This window comes from Hyperolius riggenbachi, chromosome 9 (assembly GCF_040937935.1).
Source record: "Hyperolius riggenbachi isolate aHypRig1 chromosome 9, aHypRig1.pri, whole genome shotgun sequence".
NCBI classification, from domain to species: Eukaryota; Metazoa; Chordata; class Amphibia; order Anura; family Hyperoliidae; genus Hyperolius; species Hyperolius riggenbachi.
The window spans coordinates 188,226,068-188,250,351 of record NC_090654.1 but is presented as its reverse complement, the minus strand read 5'-3'; the positions used below and the strand labels follow the sequence as shown (position 1 = coordinate 188,250,351).

At 41.9% G+C, this 24,284-nt stretch overlaps 1 protein-coding gene across 4 annotated transcripts in view; it reads left to right on the top strand.

Annotated features, from left to right (window-relative positions):
* Positions 1–24,284, top strand: part of ADAMTS9 (ADAM metallopeptidase with thrombospondin type 1 motif 9) — a 421,594-nt gene that overhangs the window by 108,081 nt on the left and 289,229 nt on the right. For all 4 annotated transcript variants that reach the window (XM_068253803.1, XM_068253802.1, XM_068253804.1 and 1 more), the window contains 3 exons: positions 401–547; positions 8,212–8,353; positions 17,916–18,023. In XM_068253803.1, the coding sequence (XP_068109904.1) occupies positions 401–547; positions 8,212–8,353; positions 17,916–18,023 (397 nt within the window). The remainder of the gene's footprint in view (positions 1–400; positions 548–8,211; positions 8,354–17,915; positions 18,024–24,284) is intronic.

Sequence of the window (24,284 nt, the reverse complement as noted above, 5' to 3'; positions counted from 1 at the left end):
GTTTTATTGACTTTTTCCCATCCTATGAATTAATATTTCATGTTTTCAAATGTTAATATGAGTCAAAACTTAGGATGATAAAAAGGACCAGTATGCCTTGAATGATAAAACTACATCTTTTGCTTATAAATTCTATGTGGTATTTATGATTAGGGGTGTGGTGGGGGTTAAAGATGTGGCAAGGGAGTGTCTTAAATGTATCTCTCTTTCTTATCTCGAAAAGTTGGTAGATATGGGAAAGCCATGCAAGCCGTACTTGAATATACACATTTTGTGTGAACAGTATTTAATAACACTCAGAGCTGCTTTGCTACCTACATGGGACATGAAAATTGTTTTTTACTTGAGTGTTCTGCTGATTGTTTTTGTTGTTGTTTTTTGGTCTTGTTTGTTGTTTCAGATTCAACATGCCACATGATGATAGCAATAAATGTAAAGAAGAAGGGGGCAAAAACCAACAAAATGTAATGGCTCCAACGCTCAATTTTTACACTACTCCCTGGATGTGGTCCAAATGCAGCAGAAAGTATATAACACGGTTTCTAGAGTAAGTTCTGCTCCATCAATCTTGTAGTGCATTGGCAAACCAAACATTTCAAAAATTATAAAACGGTCACAAACCCAGAGAGTTTAAACTACAGTATAATGAAATATATAATAGTATGTGAACTGCATGTGAAAAGGAGCAGTAGTGCCAATGCTACAGACTACTGATGTAAATTTGTTCATTTTGACTTTCGTGAAAGGCACATTTGGCCAAATAACTTCATCTTGTGAAGTTTTGCTCTTTTATTGTTATGGGTGTTGGATTTATTGTTTACATGTTGACTTCAGCAAGCTTTTTTTTCTGGGACTGCAGAAGCAATTTGACTGCTTATTTACCTCTGTAACAGGTTTGCTTTAGGCAAGGGTCCCACTTGCTGGATTTTGCTGCATGCGGCAAATCGTGCACCACCGCAATCATCATTGACGTCAATGGCCCGCTCAGGAATTGTAAACTTTTTTACTTTGCGCACATTCCGTTTCCATACGATTTTTAAATCAGACAGCTTTCTGCTTTTTTTCTGCACAAGTACATTCCCAATTACAATATACTGTATTTCACTGCAATATAAGAAATTGCCGATGGAAAAACAAACTTGCAGAGCACTGGAAACCCCAAAGTTGCATGGAAAAATGCAGAGGAAAGTGTGATCCCTGCCTCAAAGTTAGTTCCAGATTTGTTTAAAAATAAAATACGTTTCCAGCTCAATAATACTCAGCACAAGGATTTATCTGTTGTGTAGATGCTGAGTTTGGCACCCCAGTGAGTAATAAGTAGGTTGGTCTGCCTACTGTAGAAGAGGCTTACTATAGGCTACAAAAATGTATCAGCTATAATCCCTTCACTTGGCAACACAACAACTTTTTTAAGGCTCAGTTTTTAATAAGATATCTTGAAAATCATTTATCCTTTGAAGAATTCATGGTCTCCAGCCTAGGCTGGATCATTCTTGAAGCAGGAACTTCCCTCTCTTTGACCCTCCTTTTTCCTGTTGGTTGGTATCCATTTAAGTTTTAAGAGATTTCAAAAAAAGTATGCCAGCTACTCTGGGTATCTGCATACCCCATATGCTACCATATTTTCTGGTTGAACTTGATGGTAGGATGTCTTTTTTTCAATTGAAATAATTAAGTAACTAATACATTTGTTTTGTGTGCCTGGTCAGGCCACTCTATTTGTTTATTTGATAGACTTGCCAGTAGGTTGTCTATTTTTTACTTAGTAGCGCCACCTAGGGGCTGAAAGGCATACAGCCACATCAAGTAAAAAAGGCAAATGTTGACTCTGTTGACTCCTATGATCACAAGGCCTGTGGCAACTGTGGCTGTAGATGTTGGGAATCTGGTACTGGGGGCCTGTAGGGGGCTAAGAAACGAATGGCATTTTGGGTAAGTGTAATTGCACTTTTAATTTAAATACCTATGTGATGAATGTGGTCATTTCCTTCCCGATAATCTGCTTCCTTGTGTCAGTGCAAGGAGGAAACCTTGAAAGTAGGATGCACTTAGTGAATAAGACAGGTAGCTAGATAACTGCTATTGGATGCTAAAAACAGGGTATAAACACCTACAAACTTCCTCTAACACCTCGTCCGAATGCACACTTAATTCTTAAAATAAAAAGCCAACCTCCAAATAACATTTATAAAATTGGGGATGAGCAGGCACATCATTGCTCCTTTGACAGCTCTTGTGGCTTTTCCTACCTCTTATAGCTGTATGTAGAGATGGTGCGTTGCAGCAGAGATAATTACTGTATATTGTCTTCTTCATCCTGAAGAGCTTAAGGCCCATACCCACAGCACGATTTTTCCTAACTATTTTTCATGACAAAAAATTTTTCCTACGATATCGCGCCACATTATTTAACAAAAATTTGTAAGACGATGTCTTACAGAGCACACCACCCGCAGCAATCGCTCGTTTTTGAACAACTGCCATGTTGTATTAAATCCTTGAGGATCAATACAATCTTCATTTACTTTCACGGGATTTGCTGTGATAATTTAAACAATAGTTTACACAATCGTTTGTTTTTGATGGTGCAAATGCCTATTGCAGATTCAGCCAGATGGAACCGGAACGACCGTTCATTGGAGGAGATCCCCGAGCCATGATCTTCTCCTGGGTACTTAGCTTAAGGCATAAGGCATCTAATCAAATCCTCCTGTAATTGGAGAAAGATGAATGGAGTGTTATATTGAACCCTCCACAAAGAACCAAACCAAAGGAGTGATCACTTCTTCCTACCTTTTCAAATTGTATGTTTGGGCGTATTACTCTAATTCTAACAAAGCAATCTGCACTTAAAGCGATATGAAACCCAGCATTTCTTCTTGCTGCTCTAAAAAATTATTTACAGCATATTATATACAACCAGTATTTTTTTTTATTAGAACAGCATTCAAAGGGTCACACACAGTGTTCAGTGCAGAGAAATCTGGACGCATCCGAAGTGTAGATAATGTTATCTTGGGTTTACTTAATTGTATCAAGTAAGGAATGTGACACATTCTCTGACTGTGCAGACTATTCTGGACACAGACAGAAACTCAAAGCATTTCTGCCTTCAATACATAATGAATAAAACCAGTTATAAATAAAATGCAAAGTCAGCTCACAAAGCAAAAAACTGTACTTTTGGGAACTTGTAATTTCTAAATGGATAATAATACTTATGCACAAATACAAATATGATAACCGTATGGCATATAAAAAGTAGGAAAATGTGTTTTTATTGAATATTATGTCAGGGTTTTATACCGCTTTAAAGCAATTAATTTGGACGCACAGCCTGATTGTTAAATTAGGCACTGCCATAGACACAATGGGCTTGATTCACTAAGGGCTCTTTTCCACTAGCAATCGCAATCACAAATTTATTTATTTATTGTATTTATTGAAAAAAAGCGATTGCGATTTGCGATTTCCAAATCGAATCACTATAGTGGAAAATACTTCTCATGATTTCTATGATAAAGTAACAACCCTAGCGATTTAAAAATCACTAGCGATTTGCGATTTTGCGATTCAGCTGTGTAGTGGAAAAGGGCCCTAAGACAAATAGCATGCCTTATCCAAGTTAGCATGCCTTATCAAAGTTAACACGCCTTATCAGAGTAGCATAGTGAGCGCTACGAACTTTTGCCTGCTAATTGGCAATGACGAGAGCTCCACTCGTCCTGCCCTGAGCCCCTGCGGGTTCGTAGTGCTCGCTATGCTACGCTGATAAGGCATGTTAACTTTGATAAGGCATGTTAACTTTGATAAGGCGTGCTATTTGTTTTAGTGAATCAAGCCCCTTATGCGGCTTTGGCGGTGCCTGCTGATTAAGTTGGGCGCAGAGGATTAACTATTATATAGCTGAACTCCAGATACCAATAGTAGAATATCAGTAATATCACATTACCGATATTCGAACAGTCATCAACGTCTGGCACACGTATTTACAGGCGCTAGTAATAAATGTACAGTTCTACAGAGTCCCAGGAGAATGTTTTTTTTTTGTAATTCAAAGCTCCAGTGGGACAGCTGTATGATTTGTAGCCTACTAGGCATTGTGTGCTCATGAAGGTAAGTTTATACAGGTTTGCTTTAAGGTTTTTAGCATTGTAATGCAGTTGGTTTATATTACCATTCTTTTGAATATACGGTAGGTATGTACAATCTGTGGAGCACATCTAAGTGCCATGGTGGTCTGCCATTGTAATATGGTTCTCCATAGAGATCACTTAACGTGATACATAAGGACAGTCCGCCCACACTAATAAATTATTACACATGCTGAATTCCATAATAAAAGCAGTAATCGCAGTCCTTTGGCAACAATTGCTGAGCATTCCATGGCTGTGGACACAGGGTAACCACAGCAACCAATGGTCTCATGCTGGCCGAGGAGTTTCTAATTGGAGATTGTGCTCTGGTATGACAGTGTGAGGGGATACCTGGACAGTTACAGGAAGCCAGGCCTCAGCAGATGATTCACTGCTCCTGTAAAGCTGTTCTCTTCAAGCAACAATGGCACAGCAGGCACTTTACTTAAAGAGACTCCGTAACAAAAATTGCATCCTGTTTTTTATCATCCTACAAGTTCCAAAAGCTATTCTAATGTGTTCTGGCTTACTGCAGCACTTTGTACTATCACAGTCTCTGTAATAAATCAATGTATCTTTCCCTTGTCAGACTTGTCAGCCTGTGTCTGGAAGGCTGCCAAGTTCTTCAGTGTTGTGGTTCTGCTATGCACTCCCCCCCTCAGGGGGGAAAGAAACACACAAATGATCTCTTGAGATTCAAAAGGAATGCTGTATACAGCCTGCTTGTGTATGGATGTATTTCCTATGTGTGGACATACTGTACATCAACCTACTTCCTGTTTTGGTGGCCATTTTGTTTGTTTATAAACAAACTTTTTAAAACTGTTTTTAACCACTTTTAATGCGGCGGGGAGCGGCGAAATTGTGACAGAGGGGAATAGGAGATGTCCCCTAATGCACTGGTATGTTTACTTTTGTGCGATTTTAACAATACAGATTCTCTTTAAATGCCTGTGCTTAAAATTCTGCAGCGCAGGAAGACCCTCTTTAAACAGTATCATTGATTCAGAAGTTTTATTGTACTGGGCATGCAAATGCTTTTGGCTTGATGACAATGGTCATCTAGTAACTGAGCCTAGCTTTGGTGTAAAGACTGTGTAATTCCCCATTATTAAATACTCTCAGAGTAAATTAATGACAATAGGAATTTTCCTGGTGCCCCCTTTGCTTGTTTGCTATGTGGTTTAGATTTTATTTAATTGATATTAAAAACCTCTGATCTGTGTGTGTGGTCAGGAGGATGTGCCTCATTGCACTCATCTGCGAGTATGGATGATTTTTGGTCTCCCCCCCCCATGCAAAACCACCATGGTAATTTTTTACCCTACTACCTTCCAATCCTTGCAACAATAATAGAGAGCCTTAGGCAGGTTCACACTTATCATTGCAGAAAACAAAGTTTTTTCACTTGCATTTTTCATATTTACATTTGCATTTGTATGCACATTTTTGCATGCTTTTTATCAGAACAGCTAATGAAAGTCAATGGGAATTTGCATGCAATGTGGACATTTATGCTGTAAGAAGTCCGTTTATTTTACACACGCGAACTGCGAAGCGCCAATTTTAGAAGAAGTGTGATTCTCCATTGACTTTCATTGGGTTGTGGGGATTTTTGCACATTTCCAAAACGCATGCAAATTTTAATATGTGTGAACTCTGCCTTACATTGAAGGCTCTCTAATTTACACTGGAACTAGTAACTAGTTTTTTAAACCTTTTTTGCACATCCCACAATGTTCTATATAACTAAACGACTGTTGCTACTAAATAAAGATCACCTAAAAATGTGTAAACTTTAGATCCAGGTGATCATAGTGTTTTATGTAACATAGTGTGTTATGTAATAGAACATAGGGTTTTATGTAATATAAAAATGAATTTTTGGAGAGGTTACTTTGTAGACACATTTTTCAAAGACTACAGTATATGTAGTATAACTAGGCAGGTCTAGTAAAACTAGACCTGCCTAGTTATTTATCAGAAAACTGTTGCTGTAACAAGTTGCAAAACGAATCATTCTAGTCTAGTTACTTATCACAGAAACAGATTACATTATTATTAGGGATGCTCATTTGGTTTCCGCGGAAATGCAATTTCCGAAATTCTGATCGGAAATTGCATTTCCGCATCGGAATGCGGAAATCGGTAATGCAAGTGCTGTAGGCGGATTTCCACCGGAAATCGCGGAAATTTCCGCCGGAAATCGCGCAAATTCCACCCGACTTTAACATCGATTTTCTCAAAAACTGTAAGGTCTTTTTGAAAACTTTTTTTGCATATTGTTCACAAGATTCAGTTTAATACACCCTGAAAATTTGGTGTTTCTAGAGGTGCGTACACACATGCGACTATAGTCGTTTGTAACGATCGTTCCCCGATCTTTACCAACGACGATCGTTACAAAAAACGAACTAACGACTATTAAGGCAAACGACGAACGAGGCAAATCGCTACAAAACAAAGTTCTGTCTTGGCAGATTTTTACCACCGACGATCGTTAGCAAAAGTGGTACATCGTTGGAAACGATCGTTCGTACCAGGCTGGACATGCGCATTTCTCTTTTTCTCCAAGGAACTTTACAATTTTATGCGCAAGCGCATTAAGTGCTTTTACGTGGTGTAACGTTCGTTCTAACGATGTGATCGTTACACACTTTTTACAACTAACTTTACTTCGGTTGTTCTTTCGTCAATTAAAAGATCGTTCGTCGTTGACAACGTACGATCGTTGTCACATGTGTGTACGTAGCATAGGACTTAAGGGGGCTTTGCTATCAACCGCTAAAGTCGGCGGATTTTTACTGTAATGTAAAATGCAGAAAATCTGCATCTGCCTATTTTCTGCATTTTACATTACAGTAAAAATTCGCTGACTTTAGCGGTTAATAGCAAAGCCGCCGTAATTCCTAGAAACACCAAATTTCAGGGTTTATTAAACAGAATCTTCTGAACAAGATGCAAAAAAAAGTTTTCAAAAAGACCTTATAGTTTTTTAAAAAATCGATGTTAAAGTCGGGCGGAATTTCCGCGAATCGGAATGCGGAAATTGGTAGCGGAAAGCGGAATCGGTAATTGATACATGACGGAATGCGGAATTACTGCGGAATCGGAAATTGGCATTCCGACCATCCCTAATTATTATTATTAATATTATTAATAATTTTATTATTACATGGCATTTAGTGTGAAAGGACCTGATCTGAAGCACTAAATTGCGATAAGATTGCTGTGCCAAGGCAGTGTATGGCAATTTTACCATAGTTTAGTGAATTCAGGTCAAAGAGCCCTGAACCACATAAGCCAAGACAGTGACATTTTCTGATGCTAACCCTGGATGTTTCTATAATCCTAATATCAATGTCATTATCAATATTTAACAATTTAACTAGTAGCTGAATTAAACATGTCATGTTGATGATTTTATGTCATTATGACAGTTACTTTGTTTGAATTCTGATAAGTCAAAATCATTTTTCTTGTCCATTTAGTTTAAAGATAAGTTGAAATTAGACTAAATACACCAATGCACTAATACACCAATTAAAAATTGTTTAAAGATTGTTTAAAGTGAACCCAAGGTGAGGGTAATATGGAGGCTGCCATATTTATTTCCTTTTAAGCAATACCAGTTGCCTGGCTGTCCTGCTGATCTCTAATACTTTTAGCCACAAACCCTGAACAAGCATATGCAGATCAAGTGTTTCTGACAATATTGTCATAACTAACAATATTAGCTGCATGCTTGTTTCTGTGTAATTCAAACACTTCTGCAGCCAAATAGATCAGCAGGGCTACCAGGCAACTAGTATTGTTTAAAAAGTAATAAATATGGCAGCCTCCATATCACTCTCACCTCGGGTTCACTTTAAAATAAAAGGTTCTAGTTCCACAGATATCTGAATATTGTGAAGTGAAGTGTGTAGATAGACTCAGTTCACAAGTTTTATATTACTTGACTTATTTGTTTCTGAGGAACACAACATTTCAGAAGAGTCCACAGATTCGCTAATTTTTCCAATTGTAGCCAAATGAGACCTTGCACAGTGCTGATTCTGCATCTGTTACCTTTCAGCACAGGATATGGCGAATGTCTGCTGGATGAGCCTGTCTCAAGAGCTTACTCTTTACCTCAACAACTTCCGGGTGTCCTATACAATGTCAACAAGCAATGTGAGTTAATATTTGGTCCGGGATCGCAAGTTTGCCCATATATGGTTAGTACTTCTATATTCTGAGCTTATTTATAGTGAATTAATGTATGTCACCATTATTGGAGTTATAAAGGCACAATATAAAAATACTCTGGAGTAAATTTGAATGGGTTAGCACAAAAACATGGTGGTCCAATTAATGCCTGGTATTTACCCATTGCTTTGCTATTAAAAACCTGACTAACCACCATCTCCAAGGGGAAAAATATATAGTTTTGAGTAGCGTAGACAGGGGTAACATCTTACTTTGGAATAAACTTAAGTATTTCCTGTCTTGAAAGGAAATGAGTAAATCTCTTGTACAGAGACAGCAACCTGTAAAACATTTTTTGTATACATGATGGAAAAGTTAGAGCTGTGATATTCACTTACTGTTCTGGGACCTTCAGGGCTCAAATTAAAGCCAGGGGGGCTCAAAGGAAAGTTAAATGTATTAAGAACATTAGAGAGGCTGTAACCCCTTTCTATGCTATTCATGCTAACAAAAGATACCTATCAAAAGTACACATTTGTTACAGAATACCCAGTAAGCTCGTAGTGGCCCAGAACCACTAGGAGTATGTAAAAGACAAAAAGCAGAAAGACATTTGCAGATTCTAAATCCTCCCTGTTCAGGTAACTTAAAGTGAACCTAAGATGGTTCACTAGCCCTTATTTATACTTACCTGGGGCTTCCTCCAGACCCATGAGTACCATGACCTTCCTCGCTGTCCTCTTCAGCACCTCCGTTCTGCCGCAATGACTCCCTGTAATCCAGGCAGTCACGGCCTTCTGCACATGCACGGCTCGGACACATGCGCACCCCTTGTCGCGCTCTCGTCCCCTGGAGCATTCTGAGCCTGGGCGCTTCAGTGGATGGGAGCGTGGCGGGGGCGCACGCGTGGCCATGCCACATATGCGCAGAAGCCCTCGACTGGTTGCAACTCACCAGAGTACTGGGAGTTGTAGCGCCAGAACAAAGGGGCTGAAAAGGTCGGCAAGGGAAGCCACGGTGCTCATGGGGCTGAACGATGCCCCAGATAAGTATAAATAAGGGCCAGCGTACCATCTTAGGTACACTTTAACAGTGATGTCTTGCTTAAATCACACCTGAACTGAGAGGGATATGGAGGCTGTCATATTTATTTTATTCTAAATGATGCACATTGCCTGGCTGTCCTGCTAAGCCTCTGCCTTTCATACTCTTTGCCATAGACCCTGAACAAACATGCAAATGATGTGCTCTAACTGGAGTTTGACTGGATTAGCTGCATGCTTGTTTCAGGTGTGTGATCCAGACACTATTGCAGCCAAGGAGATCAGCAGGACAGACAGGCAACTAGTATTGTTAAAAGGATATAAATATGACAGCCTCCATATTTCTCTCAGTTCAGGTGTCCTTTACCAGGAAGAACACAAATCAAATCAAAGATAGCTTTATTGGCATGACCAAGATTCATTACAGGTATTGCCAAAGCAAGGGGAAATAGGGGACATGGGAGGGGGTGGGGTAGGGGGACAATGGCTAAGCAGTCTGTGGACATTTTTTTAGGTTTACAGTTCCGTTATGCTCTTCTCAGTCTGTGGCATGCTGTGACATAGTGTGCAGCGATTGTCACTGTGGATTCCTCTTCTCCTAGTAGGATATATGTTTTTCTCTCATCTTCTAGTGTGAGAAAGTCTGGGAATAGTTCCAACAATTTCTTAAAGTAAGTGTGCCTGGTTGCAGTATATTTGGGGCAGTGCAGCAGGAAGTGGCTTTCATCCTCAAGGGTCTTCTGCTCACAGTGTTGGCAAAGTCTCTCCTCCCTGGGTTTGTACGTCTGTCTGTGTCTCCCAGACTCTATTTCGTGGTTGTGAGCACTCAATCTGTAGACACTCAGGATTTTCCTCTCTTGAGAGTTTTGCAGCTTTTCCAGGTATGGGGCCATTTTATATTTTCTTTGTAGAGACTGGTATGGCTAGCTTTTGTGACTGTTTTATTTCACTCCTCCATTTTTCCACATAGTCTTCTTTGCTCTTAGCTGTGGTGTGTTTTATCTGGACTCTTGTTATACACAATAAAATCTCCAAAAAACTGCGCTGATATCTATATGGGTGTAATTTCTTTCGGTGGTGCGCTGCTTTACACAATAGCAATCAATAAAGTCTCAAACAATGGCTGCGCACAAGAACATCAACAACTGTATTCCACACTCCAAGTGGTATCCGTCACTCTTCCTATTCAGGGTCACGTCAGAATTCTCCGCTTCAGTGAGACACCACCACCACACCCCAAGCAGTGGCCACTCACCGTTATAAGAGACCCTCGATTAGATGGGTCTACAGCGCTTATGGGGTCATCTGGCCGCCCCCTGCCGTTGAAATGGATGTCACCTCCTCTCCACTTTCTGTATCAATTGCTGGTTCTTTCACCTCAAAAGACATATACCAGAGCTCCCATAGCGTAAAATTGCATAAAAATATTTATTAATAAAAAGATTGCACACTTACAAACACATCCAGGGTATGTTCGCATAGAGTTTTTATGGGCTCTACCCCAAACGTTGGCCACCGGGTTGGCTGTAGAGCGCTGTTTCTAACGCCTTCCCCTCTGCGTCCACGTTCTCCCCCTGGATGGTGATAAGGCCGCGTGTACTTGACCGGTTTCGTCGCTTTAGGCGACTCCTCAGAAGCTAGCGCGGCCTGCACCTGTCTGTCTTAAATACCCTTTGCTAAAATGGCCCCTGCCTCTCTAACCCGGAAGTGAAGCCCTTCATCCAATGCCTGCATTCCGAAAACCGGAAGCATCCCCCTTTCCAGACTTCCTGCGTCCCAGTGTGGTTCAAACTGGCAGTGGGTGTATCCTCATAAGGTCTGTCAATGCGGGAGGGTGTGTTCATGCACTCCCTCCCTTCTTCTACTCAGCCCCAGCTCACCGCGCGTACAACGCGCGTTCCCAGCCTCTCCGCCGCTGACGCGGCACATTACTCCACCCTCCCGCTTCGTGGTAACCATGGCTACCACTCTCTTTATCCACATTACTTATGGCCGGGAACGTCACTAGCCGCGCAGTCAGCGCGCGTGTTCACCCTCCCTGCCGCTACTGCGGCACGTGGCTCCTCCCTCCCACAACACCAATGGTTGCCACAGCAACCTCTCTCTCAACCCAGCGCCTCTCCCTACACTTACGTGTGCGCTCCAAAGCCATCCCAATCACCATACCTATTAGGCAATCCACCACCCCGCCCCCCAACACAGGGCAGAACGCCCACCGCCCTCAGAGCATATGCACGTATTCATCACACGTGCATGGGATGGCCACCTAGCGACTCTTATTCCTACTACACCAATTCCAGCAATATTAACATCATTGCAAAATTTTACAAACAATTAAATTCTCTTTATGCAGATATATTATTCATTTCTTTATTTCATATAGGTAGGGCTGCCTCCAGGGTACAGTCTCCCTCATTCCTTAAAGTGATAACTCCAAACTGTGCCCTTATTAAGTGTATGGTTCCCTCTCAACCCCTCCCCCCCTCTCTTGGTCAAAAACTTCACTCTAAACCCCCTTACTAGTGCAAATATCATAACAAAAACAATAAGTGAAATATACCCCTCCTAACCAGGAGTGGGTTAGGAGATTGGGATTCAAATCCTGGAGGCATCCCCCCTACCCCAAATCGTCTAAAAGGAAACTGACCAAATCAATTTCAAGATTCCCCCCACCCCTAATCATCTGCTAGAAAACAAACCAAGTCTATTTCAGCATTGTGTCCCCTTGGTTTCAAGGTGTCCAAGAGGTATATCCACCTCGTTTCCCTCTGTGAGACCTCCCTCACCATATCCCCCCCTCTCCATGGTCTCGTAATCTTTTCAACCCCACAGAAGGTCAGAAGTGACGGATTACTATTATGTACTTTTTTAAAATGGGCCGATAGACTATGGCTCATCAGTCCCTTTGCAATATTCCTAAGGTGCTCCCCTATCCTTTCTTTCAATGGTCTCGTTGTTCTTCCAACATATTGTGTTCCGCACGGACACCATGCCACATATATGACATACCTGTCATTACACGTAATAAAGTCCCTTATTTTTATATTCTTCCCATTGGATTTTCCCCTTACGTGTGTTACCCTCCCAGCTCTAGCCTCCCTACACCCTTTACAATCTCTACACGGGTGAAATCCCGGTCGCTGCCACCCCTGAAATCTAGGGGCCTGTTTTTGGGGTTCCACACAACTTGGGGCTAGAATGTTCTTTAAATTTGGGGCTTTTCTATATATGAATTTAGGTTTTTGCGGCAATATTTTACTCAATTCCACATCAGACAACAGAATTTCCCAGTGTTTGGTCACTATGCCTTCTATTTCTTTGTATTGACTATTATATTCAGTGATAAAAGCCAAACTATGTACATTATCTTGGTTCCCATCATTATTTACCCGGTGCACCAGTGTCCGTCTATCCATGTGCCTACTCCGTTCTATTTCCCTATCCAGAAAATCTTCCTCGTACCCCTTCTCCAAAAATCTTTCCTTCAGAAGAAGTGATTGGGCCTCATAGTCTTCCATGCGACTACAGTTCCTTCTCATTCGTGTGAATTGTCCCCTAGGAACATTCCTAATCCAGTTAGGATGATGACCACTCATTGTGGAAATGTAGCCATTACGATCCGTGGCCTTAAAGTGAGTTTTGGTGCTAATTTTATTCCCTATAACCATTAGTTGGAGATCCAAGTAATTGATCTTTTCAGTGTCGTGCTCATAAGTTAATTTAATATTTAAAGTGTTATCATTAAGTTGTGCCATAAACGTTTCCAACTCTTCAACCGTGCCCCCCCACAAAATCAATAGGTCATCAATATACCTTTTCCAAATAATCACCCTTGGTGAGGCCCCCATTAGTACCCCCTCCTCCCATCTGCCCATATATAGGTTAGCCAGGCTAGGAGCAAACCCCGCCCCCATCGCACATCCCCTATGTTGCCTGTAAAAGTTTCCCCCATGCCAGAAGTAGTTTTTCTCTAACGCAAATCTTAATACCTCCAACAAGAACTCCACCTGTTCTCCTGGTAGCTTAGCCTCCCTCTCCATATAGTATCTTACTGCTTCTATGCCCTTATCTTGGGGGATGCTAGTATACAGCGAAGAGACGTCTGCCGCCACCAACACCGTCCCCTCGCTAACATCCATTCCCTCAACCTCCTGGATTGTATGCTTCGTGTCTTTCAATATACAGGGCAAGTTAGCTACCATTGGTTGGAGGAAGCTATCCAAGTACTGGCCAAGTCTATGTGTCAGGGAACCCATTCCGCTTAAAATGGGTCTTCCCGGGGGATTGACCATATCTTTATGGACTTTTGGTACCTGATAAATCACTGGAATTTTGGGGGAATTTGGGATAAGGTACCTGTATTCAGCATCCAACAAACACCCCATATCCACTGGAATTTTGGGGGAATTTGGGATAAGGTACCTGTATTTAGCATCCAACAAACACCCCATATCCATATATATGGACTCTTGTTATGACCTGTGGGTCGGGGGTTGGAGGGAGTATAGAGCTGACCACGACTGACTTTCAGTGCACACGGCTTTTCTTGGTCTTCATTGTGCAGCATGGCTTTGTAGTGGGGTGAGTCAGGGCTGCTGCTCTGTAGGTGGGCCCAGAAGGACAACACTCTCTTCTGTATCTCAAGCAGTAATGGGAATCTCCCCAGCTCAGCTCGGCAGGCATTATTTTAGGTACTCCGTTGAACATGGAGAAGGTGTTTGCAGAACTCAAGGTGGAATATTTCTGTTGGGCTCGATTCCCATTTTGATTGTTCTGGGTAGGTGGTGGGGCCCCATACTTCACTTCCATACAGTAGGATTGGGGTGATGACACTGTCAAAAACCTTCAGCCAGACCTTTACTGGTGGTTTACTGTATTGGGTCACATAGAATGCTTGGTCTCAGATAGGGGGCCTGCATACTGAGACCAAGATGAAGTGTCAATAAACTGTTACATAACAGGACAAGCAGGTACAACTTCATTGTTTGATTAATTTAATAGTAGAAATTCATATTATTACATATCTGTGTAACTTCTTTATAACTCTTTGTGCTTAATAGTCAAAACAAAAGTTGTTTTGCTTAACATTTTAGTAAGAGGGCTTTTTGGCCCCTTACACACTTCTAGGGCTTCTGGTTCACCATGAGCTTGCTGGGTAGTCTGTAACTTTAGGGTCGAGAATAAGGTGTGTTAATACAAAGACTATGAAAAACAAAAAACAGAAAGTATTTGCGATAATTCAGGTTGGTGTGAGCTCCGAGATGTCTCCCAGTGCATCACTGCTGAAATATGCAAATCACCCATTGTTGCCCTTAGAATCTTCTGGGAGACATCTGGGAGCTCACTCCAACCTGAATGATTGCAAATACTTTCCGTTTTAAGAAAGCAAACTTTTTTTTTTCATAGCATTTTAGTAAGAGGGTTTTTGGGTCCATTGTAGCCCCTTACACACTCCAATCAAGTTCTCGTTCACCATGAGCTTGCTGGTTACTTTGTACCTCTGATATAAAGACATCACAGACTGTGGAGGGAAATACTGGTGATCTTTGAGCTAGAGAGGAGAGGGTATGTTATCTGTTCATTCTGCATTTCCTGGTGGGGCTTTAAATAACCCTTGTCACCAGTTTAGTTTTTTTCTGTTCTAGCCTTAAATATCAAATCTAAGCACATCTCTAAATATATCAGACAGCATGCAGGTGTTATATTTGTGTAGTTGTATGCATTGGTATGTGTGTGCAGTAAAGTAAGGGCCAGATTTACATCTCAGGAGCTGATAGGCACAGAAATTCTGGTGCCCTAAACTCTGCCCTCTGTGGCATCCAGCCTGCCCATCAATCCAGCTCTCTATACTACATGCATTAAGCCGGGCTGGTCACCGATGAGCAAGCATAGAGAGCTGGTTGGGTGGGCTGGATTGACTTTCCATCTAGCTCTCCATGCTCCAGGGAGCTTGACATCAGCACAGCTCCAGCTTGGTGCGCACGGGGTTCACAGAGTCTATCAAACAGATTTCCTACCTGCTGCCTAACCTTAACCCCACCCATGCAAACACCCTGCCTGACACCTAACCCTAAATCCCCCCCCCCCTACACACACACATAAACCTCCTATCTGATGCCTAACTCTAACTCCCCTCCCCCCCCCCCCCCCCCCCACACACACACACACACACACACACACAAACACCTTAAAGAGGAACTCCAGCCTAAACAAACATACTGTCATTAAGTTACATTAGTTATGTTAATTAAAATAGATAGGTAATATAATCTCTTACCCTCACTGTTTTAAAAGAACAGGCAAATGTTTGATTTCATAATGGCAGCCATCTTTTTGGTTGAAAGGAGGTGACAGGGAGCATGAGACACAGTTCCAACTGTCGTGTGTCCTGAGCACCTCTCCTAGTTGCTAGGCAACGTGAATAACAACATAGGAAATCCCATCATGCTCTGCACAGCATCAGGGAAAAAAAGCCAGGGCTTTTTTTCTTTGATGGGTGGAGCTTAGCTAAAAATGCGGGTAAAAATGATGCTTTGGTAAGACAAACAAAGTTCTGATGCTTTTAGTCCGGAGGTTCACTTTAACTGCCGCCTAACCCCTCCCCCCGCAGAAACACCCTAACTGACATCTATTACACTAACCATCTTCCACCCGCACAAACACTTTAACTGCCGCCTAACCCCTCTACCCCCCGCACAAACACGCTAACTGAGACCTAACCTAACCCCCCTTGAACAAACTGATGCCTAACCCTAATCCCCCCATGCCTAACCTTAATCCCCCCCCCCCCCAAATAAAAGAGAAAAGAAAAATGTGTGGGCACCGCCACAGGCGCCTATTGAAATGTATGCATCAGGGCTTAGAGAGGAACTCCAGTGAAAGTAATGTAATAAAAAAATGCTTAATTTTTACAATAATTACGTATAAATGATTTAGTCAGTGTTTGCTCATTGTAAAATCTTTGCCTGATTTACATTCTGACATTTTTCACATGGTACTGAACTCAGCTGCTCATCTCATTCATCTTTCTTCTCGATCTTCCTGTGCTGCACCTCTCTGTCAAGCTCTTCACTGGCTGCCAATTAACCAGAGGATCCAGTTCAAACTCCTAACCCTAACCTACAAAGCTCTCCACAATCTCTCTCCCCGGTACATATCCTCACTAATTTCCAGATACATACCCAATCGCAATCTCAGATCTGCACACGATCTTCTGTTGTCCTCCTCTAGAATCACCTCCTCACATTCACGCTTACAAGATTTTGCACGCGCTTCACCCCTTCTCTGGAATCCCCTCCAACAACACATCCGTCACTCGCCAACCTTTGTTACTTTTAAACGCTCTCTAAAAACTCATTTGTTCCGACAAGCATATGTGCTACCCTTTGTCCTAAGACCAAATTGCACTCCTACTAGGTATCCTAAAACACACTGCCTTTATATATTTTATCGTATACTACCCCTCCTCCTGTTTCCCCCCATTCCCTTTGGTTGTAAGCTCGCAAGGGCAGAGCTCTCCCCCCTTTTTGTGTCTTGGAAATCATTATACATTTTATTCATCATGTTATTTTTATCACTGTCATTACCACTTCTGTATTTTGTATTCTGTATGCTGTATCATTTTTTGTATTTTGTCACTAATTATGTATCTTGTATATTAGTGTACACCATTGTCTGTATTATGTACCCCATGTTTGTTTCTTACTTTGTACAGCGCCACGGAATATGTTGGCGCTTTATAAATCAATAATAATAATAATAATGGTGACATTTTTACTGCTGGTAGGTTATGTCACTGGAAGGAGACGCTGCTTGCATTTTTGGCAGTTGGAAACAGCTGTTATTTCCTACAATGCAACAAGGCTCCCACAGTGTTATGTCAGTACCTCAGTGCTGTGAGGCACTGACATCACACTGTGGGAGGAGTTTCACCACAATATCAGCCATACAGAGTCCTCTAGCTGGCACTAGCTGGTGCCCAAATTGCCTGCTTCGGATTCACAAATCCCTGACAGCCGCCTCAGTACATTGGTGCTTCTAGGCTTGTGCCTGATGATAAGCCATGCTGAAAGTGAAATCAGTTTTTCCTGGAGTTGGGCTTTATTTTTTAATGAATAGACATCTGGGATTAAGTGGCATTTGTATGCCTGCTCATTGGGCAGTGTTGAACGATCTTTAGCTAATTGCTTTTGTGATGTGATATTTTGTTGTGTACAGCATCCTGGGAATAACTGCATTTTATCCTTTTTTGTTCACTCTCTGTTCATTAATGTGTGAATTATGTACCATGGCTGTTAATGTGCATTGCCTGGCTTTACAGCCTTTCCCTGTGTGAATGTAAACTTTGTTCCATATTTAAATAGCCTGTCTCAGACTACATAGAGGGCCATTAACGCTGCTATAGAGTGGACCTTTTAGCCAGATAAAAGCAGCAGAGCTTTGAGGAAAGTGTTGTATTAAAGTGCAGTGCAGGCAATTTTCTGTCAATTGACGTGTTATTCTTTAAACCGCCTGGGAATGAACGGTGTATCTGTTTGTCCCCATGAAGCAAATGAATTGCCGGAGACTGTGGTGCATTAACATGGAGGGGCCCCACAAGGGCTGCCGGACGCAGCACACGCCATGGGCAGACGGGACCGAATGTGAACCAGGAAAGGTGAGAGAGTAACTCCGCATTCACAGAACACGGGGAATGTTCATGAGTGATGCTACTGTAGTTGTTTACATGGGGGAGGGGGTGTAACTATTTAATTTCTAATACACACTTATACTTTACCCTCTCCTGTCTGCAGAGTGGGATGATGTGATGTATTATGGATTATTGTTCTAGAGTTATTACAATGCTTTTGCCTGGTATAAATATGCGGTCTACCATTGCTGTGGCTTCACTACTAAAACAAAAGTATATTCTGAATTCCACCTTTATATCTGACCAGTGGTCGCCGTACATATGTGCATGTTTGGGTTAGCGGCACATGCCGGTTACTTAGGATCCTGCAATCTGGCTAAAAACGAATTGTCATCAAACACTATACCCCCTAAACAGAGTCAGAAACATTATAACATAGATAACATGTATAGACTATATTCTGTTATTATCATTTATTTGCTGTTTGAACCTTGATTGACTTGCAATACCAAAATGATCAATAATGCCCCTCGGAATTAAATTTAAACTGCTCTGTCTGGCATACGAATCCATCTACCATACCTCCCCTTCATACATCTCGGATCTCTTCCAGAGATATTCCCCAACCCACTCACTCCACTCCTCCTACACTTTACGCATATCTGTCCTTCACATCACTTACTTATTTGGGAGGCTCCAGGACTTCTTCAGAGCAGCTCCTACTCTATGGAGCTCCCTCCACCAATCAGGTTCACCCTCCCCATTCCACTTATTCAAGCAGGCCATAAAGACCCATCTGTTCACCATTGCCTACCCATCATCTTCATAGCTCCATCCACCTCCCTTGGACTTACCCCCCCCCCCCCCATGTGTTCCACTCCCCCCAGACGTCCTGTTCCCGCGTCAGTACTCTATGATCCTCCAGTCCCCGCTCCGGCTCGCTTTCAGTTTTTGCGACTGTAATGCCTAAAACAACTGCGCCTGCGTGGCCCTGGCCGTGCGCCTCCTCGCTTCCGCTGACATCGCTGGTAGTTCCCGGCACAGGTGCAGTACGCGTACCGTACCTGCACAGGAAGCTCCTGGCGATGTGGTCAGGAGCGAGGATGCACGCAGCCGGGGCCGTGCAGGCACACTTTGTTTGCGACATTAAAGTTGCCAAAACTGGAAGCAAAGAGCGGTGGGGACTGGAGAATTGTAGCGTACTGGCGTGGGCACAGGATGTCTGCGGGGGGCTGGTAGAAGCCCCAGGTAAGTTGAACTCTTTTTTTTTTTTTTGGGTTACAGCACTTCTTTAAATTGTAAGCCTTTTTGGCAGGACCCTCCTCCCCATGTGCTCTTCTCTACCACCATGTGAACGCACCTGGGGCTCGATTCACTAAGACAAATAGCATGCCTTATCAGCGTTAATACGCCTTATCATAGTTAACATGTCTTATCAGAGTTAACATGCCTTATCAGAGTAACACAGTGAGCACTACGAACTTATGTCTGCTAATTGGCAATGACGAGAGCTCCACTCATCCTGCCCTGAGCCCCTGCGGGTCCAATCACTTTAAAAGACATTATCCCCGCACTTTGATTGACCCAATAGGCTGCCTGTCACTTGACAGGAAACTTGACAGGCAGCCTATTGGGCCAATCAAAGTGCTGAGATAATGTCCTTTAAAGTGATTGGACCTACAGGGGCTCAGGGCAGGACGAGTGGAGCTCTCGTCATTGCCAATTAGCAGGCATAAGTTCGTAGTGCTCGCTATGCTACTCTGATAAGGCGCATTAACTCTGATAAGATTTGTTAACTCTGATAAGGCTTGTTGGCTTTGATAACGTTTGTTAACTCTGATAAGGCATGCTATTTGTCTTAGTAAATCAAGCCCTAGGTATACTTTTTGAACAACTTTCTTTTTATCACCATTGTTTGATGCTATAATGTCTTCCCTATCTATTGAACTGGGACACATATTATGTTAGCGCTTCATAAATAAAGTTTATTAATAATAATAATGATAATAGCCTGAAATTGATGAATACAAGGAGAATGAGAAATACAGCACAGGAAATTAATTTAAATAAATGTATGCTCCAGGCAGGTGAAACTACTCTGTTAGAGTAAATTCAAAGTGGATTTTCAGATTTATTAGACATGGCTGTTTGTGACTGGTTCTCTTTAATATACTACATGAACTACAGTGCAGCAAGGCATATAAACTGTGAAAGGAATACCTCAAGATTTATATGTATGTAAAAGTATAATATTGCTTTCCTATAACTGAACACATTATACTATTACTAAGCTTTCTGTGTTTTTTGCTTCTAAATTATTTTGGCCCATGAAAGAGACATCATGGAGGTGATGATGTCACACAGGAAGCAGTAAAAGTCCAGCACAAAGAGCCAGAAAATTCCCATGTCCCTCTCGCCTTTCCCACCGTTACACTTGGCTGCCTTCGAATCGTAGGCCAGGGAACAACCTCAGAGATGTATTGTGGAGGAACGTCCCTGCTGTTCCCTTTATCTGGAATGATGCTTTAAAATAGCTCCGTCCACAATTAAATAGATAACTTCAGAAATGGAGACAATGATCACTGGGCCGTGCCAGCTAGTTCCCGTTATCGTCTCATGTTGGTCTATAATAGGCAGGCGTAATATAATCTTCCTGCTTTGGTTCAGCTGTGTTATACACTTCCTTCCTGCATATTGGAGGAGTAGAATGATTCTATACTGTTTATTCCTTTTCTAGAAAGTATTCCCCGTTTTACTCCTCGCAATCAGTGGTTTCATGAGTTCTAGCTATACATAACACGTAGAGCAGCAGCTAAATCTAAACTGGTCCCACAACATAACCTCAATAAGGCTGTAAAAGCACAAAAGGTTTGACAGTAGAAGAAATTAGTTTATAATCTGTGGAGTTGCCACACTTCTTAAAGGATACCTGTACCCCAATTATTTTAAAGTTGAACGACTACTGTGGTATGTTGCTTGCCTGCTGACATACCGTTCCGCATGTATGGCATCTCCTGCAGCTTTCTCCGATCTCCGTATTTCGTCGTTTCCGCCACATACCTGATAAATCATGCCGGCATGACATCTTACAGCATAGCTGATTGATACATGCAACCAATTTCAGCCGAAATCGGTCGTATTGTCGGCCGGGCATGCTCTTGGCGGCACCGATGTATCTTCCGATTCGATTATAATCGGCTGCCAAGTTGCCTGATGTATTGCCACCATTACAGTACTTAATGTCCTTTCCTAAACTTCACCTAAGGCCCTCCCCCAAAACTTTCCTACATTTTAAAGCACACCTGGTGTGAGAGGGATATGGAAGCTGTCATATTTACAGTATTTATTTTTAAACAATACCAGTTTCCTGGCAGTCCTGCTGATCTTTCTGTCACTTCTGTCAACAGAATCACACATTTGAAACAAGCACATGGCTACTCCAGTCAGAAACATTGGATCTGCATGCATTTTCAGGGTCAATGGATAAAGGTGTAATGACTGGTACCCACCGTGTAATTTACTGTCAGATCGACAGGTCAAATCGATAATTTCTGACATGTCCGATCTGATTCCGATAATTTTTCTGATTGAATTTCTGATCACTTCTGTACAAAATCGATCTGAAAATCAGATTGTACCTGTCAGAAATGATCGATTCAACCCGTCGATCTAACAGGAAATTGCATAGTGTGTACCAGGCATTAGAGGCAAAGGATTAGCAGGACAGCCAGGCAATATGAATTGTGTAAAAGAAAATAAATATGTCAGCCTCCATATCCCTCTCTCTTCAGATGTCTTTTAAATAAAGTGACATTTTACCACAGATTCTAGTGGCTGAGAAAATGAAATGACAGGCAGGTTCTGTTTACAGGTACATTGTAGTGACAAATTTGGCAGCAGATACATTCTAGTGACAGATTGCAGTGACAGGAGGATTGTGATGATAAGCAGATTCTAGCGACAGATTAAGTGACAGATAGATTATAGTGCTAGTCTGTGCAAGCATGAGATTCAATAGGCTGTCGCTGTTACCTTTTTTAATCATAGGATGTAAAAATAATTATCATTTTTTGCAGTACGGAAGAATAATACTGTGGAGATGCAGACTTGCTTTGTCAGTGCTTGTATATTATCCCTCCAGTGGCATAATGGGTGGATTTAAAGTTGCTTAAACTCTTGAAAACTTTACACAAAAGCCCCCAATGTGAAAGAGTCAGTCTCAATTGGGCAATCAGGAGCAGAGAGTCTGCACTGGATGTAATTATTGGTATATAATTTGAAATGGCACTTGTTGATAAGGGAGGAATTCCATTCTCCTGGTGGAATAGAAATTCCATTTATGTCCTGTGTGAAAAGGGATAAAGTTACCTGCATTGTTCAGCTCTTCTCTCCTCTTGACCCTCAGGTGCAGAGCTTAGGTTTAAGAAAGGTTCAAGTATAGGAACCTTAATCAGATGGCTAGAATATCACGTTTCATAAACAGAAAGAATCTGCCATATTTCTGTTATTAAAAAATGCCTTCACTCCAGTAACACATGTAAATAAAAACCTTCAGTCCAAAGGTAGGAAATTATTTCAAAAAGAACTAGTGAAGTCACAAAATGTTGCCAATTATTAACATGTTGTCCTATTTTCCTTGCAATGGAGGAGAGACTAATGTAAGGCATACAAGAAAAAAGGTGCCTGGATAAAAGGGCCCAGGGGATTGCCACCAGTAGACTATCGCTAAAATTAGCAATAGTCTACTGCTGGTATCAATAATGTGTACCGATATTTTACTATGGCTAAACCTAACCCTACTCTCACCCAGAACCCTCCCTCTACTGATGCCTAACACTAACCCCCCTGGTGGTGCCTAGCCTAAAATCTCCCCCCTCCCCGGCTGGTGCCTAAACTTAAGACCCCCTGGTGGTGCACAATAGGACTGCCAGGCAACTGGTATTGTTTAAAAAGGAAATAACTATGGCAGCCTCTATATACCTCTCAATTCTGGACTAGTTCCCTTTAAATATACATGTCTATCCTCTCACTGTACCATGTATTATATGTGTATTTGCACAGACATACGGAGGAGGGGCAGGGCATCATTGCTCTAATGCAACTAGGCTTGGGGCAACCATCATACGTTTCCTATGGGGCCCATCATTTTTAGTTACCTCTCAGATTGCAGTTATAGTACATACTATTATGTATTTATCATCTTCCTGGCAATGCCTCTTTGCATTAATACTGTGCTGAACTAGTGGCGCTATTAATATGCAACAAGAGGTAACCCAGAAGATCTGTATCCTCGTCTCTGCAGGTATTTTCTCTATTGATCCTTGCACAGGTGATAGATATTTTGTTTCTGCGGATTCCACCAAAAAGCCGAGCTGAGCCATTGTTCCAGCTCAGTCTTCCATACACAGCCCTGACTGATGGAGCTGTCAGGTTATTCCCGGGATTATTGAAGTGACCTTAGTGATATAAGCAGTAATAGAGCCCTGGTGTCTCATTAATCAAATAAAACGTGCCTGTATTGGAAACGAGATTGCACTGTCTCTACCTGTGCAATGCGATTCCTGGGCTGGGGAAAATAAGGACTATAATCACATTCTTTTTAAAGGTAGCCTTCAGTCAGATGTGAACATTTTTCAGATGAACTTACTCAACGCTTACAATGTAATTGCTGAAAGTCTGGGATTTAATCTTGGCATGCATCTTCGTGCAGCTGGTTGCTACTCTTAAGCTATGTAAACACATTAGATTTTCATTTCCCAGAATGATCATTTGTGATTATTGCTGATAACAATCACGCTTGTTCAGGTGGCCTCCAATGTCAGCAGCTTCTCTTTCACTGATGTTGTGAGATGGAAAATCCTTGCCCAGCCACTGTTGAAGTTACCAGATACCTCCTGCTCATCCTTCTCACGTGGCTCTCTATTGGATAGAAACAGAATGCTTGGTAGATGTCTATAAGATGATTTTGGATAAACTGTTAAACAGAAATAATCCTGAACAATTGTTTTGGGTGGCAGTTATGCCCCATGTGTATGTAGATTACCCTCAAGCATAATAATTTGGTCTTCTGAAATGGCCAGCATTGTTGTTTTCAGCGTTCACTTAGGCCCCATTCACACTTGCGTTTTGGCAAGTAAACGGACCGGATCCTGATCGGATCCTGACCTGATCCTGATCAGAACCGTACGGTTCCGATCCGGATCCGATTCGGTTCCGGTTTGTTTGCATCAGGCATGCATCAGGCTGCCATCCGGATCCATGGGCAAAAAATAGCGAAATTTTAAGAAA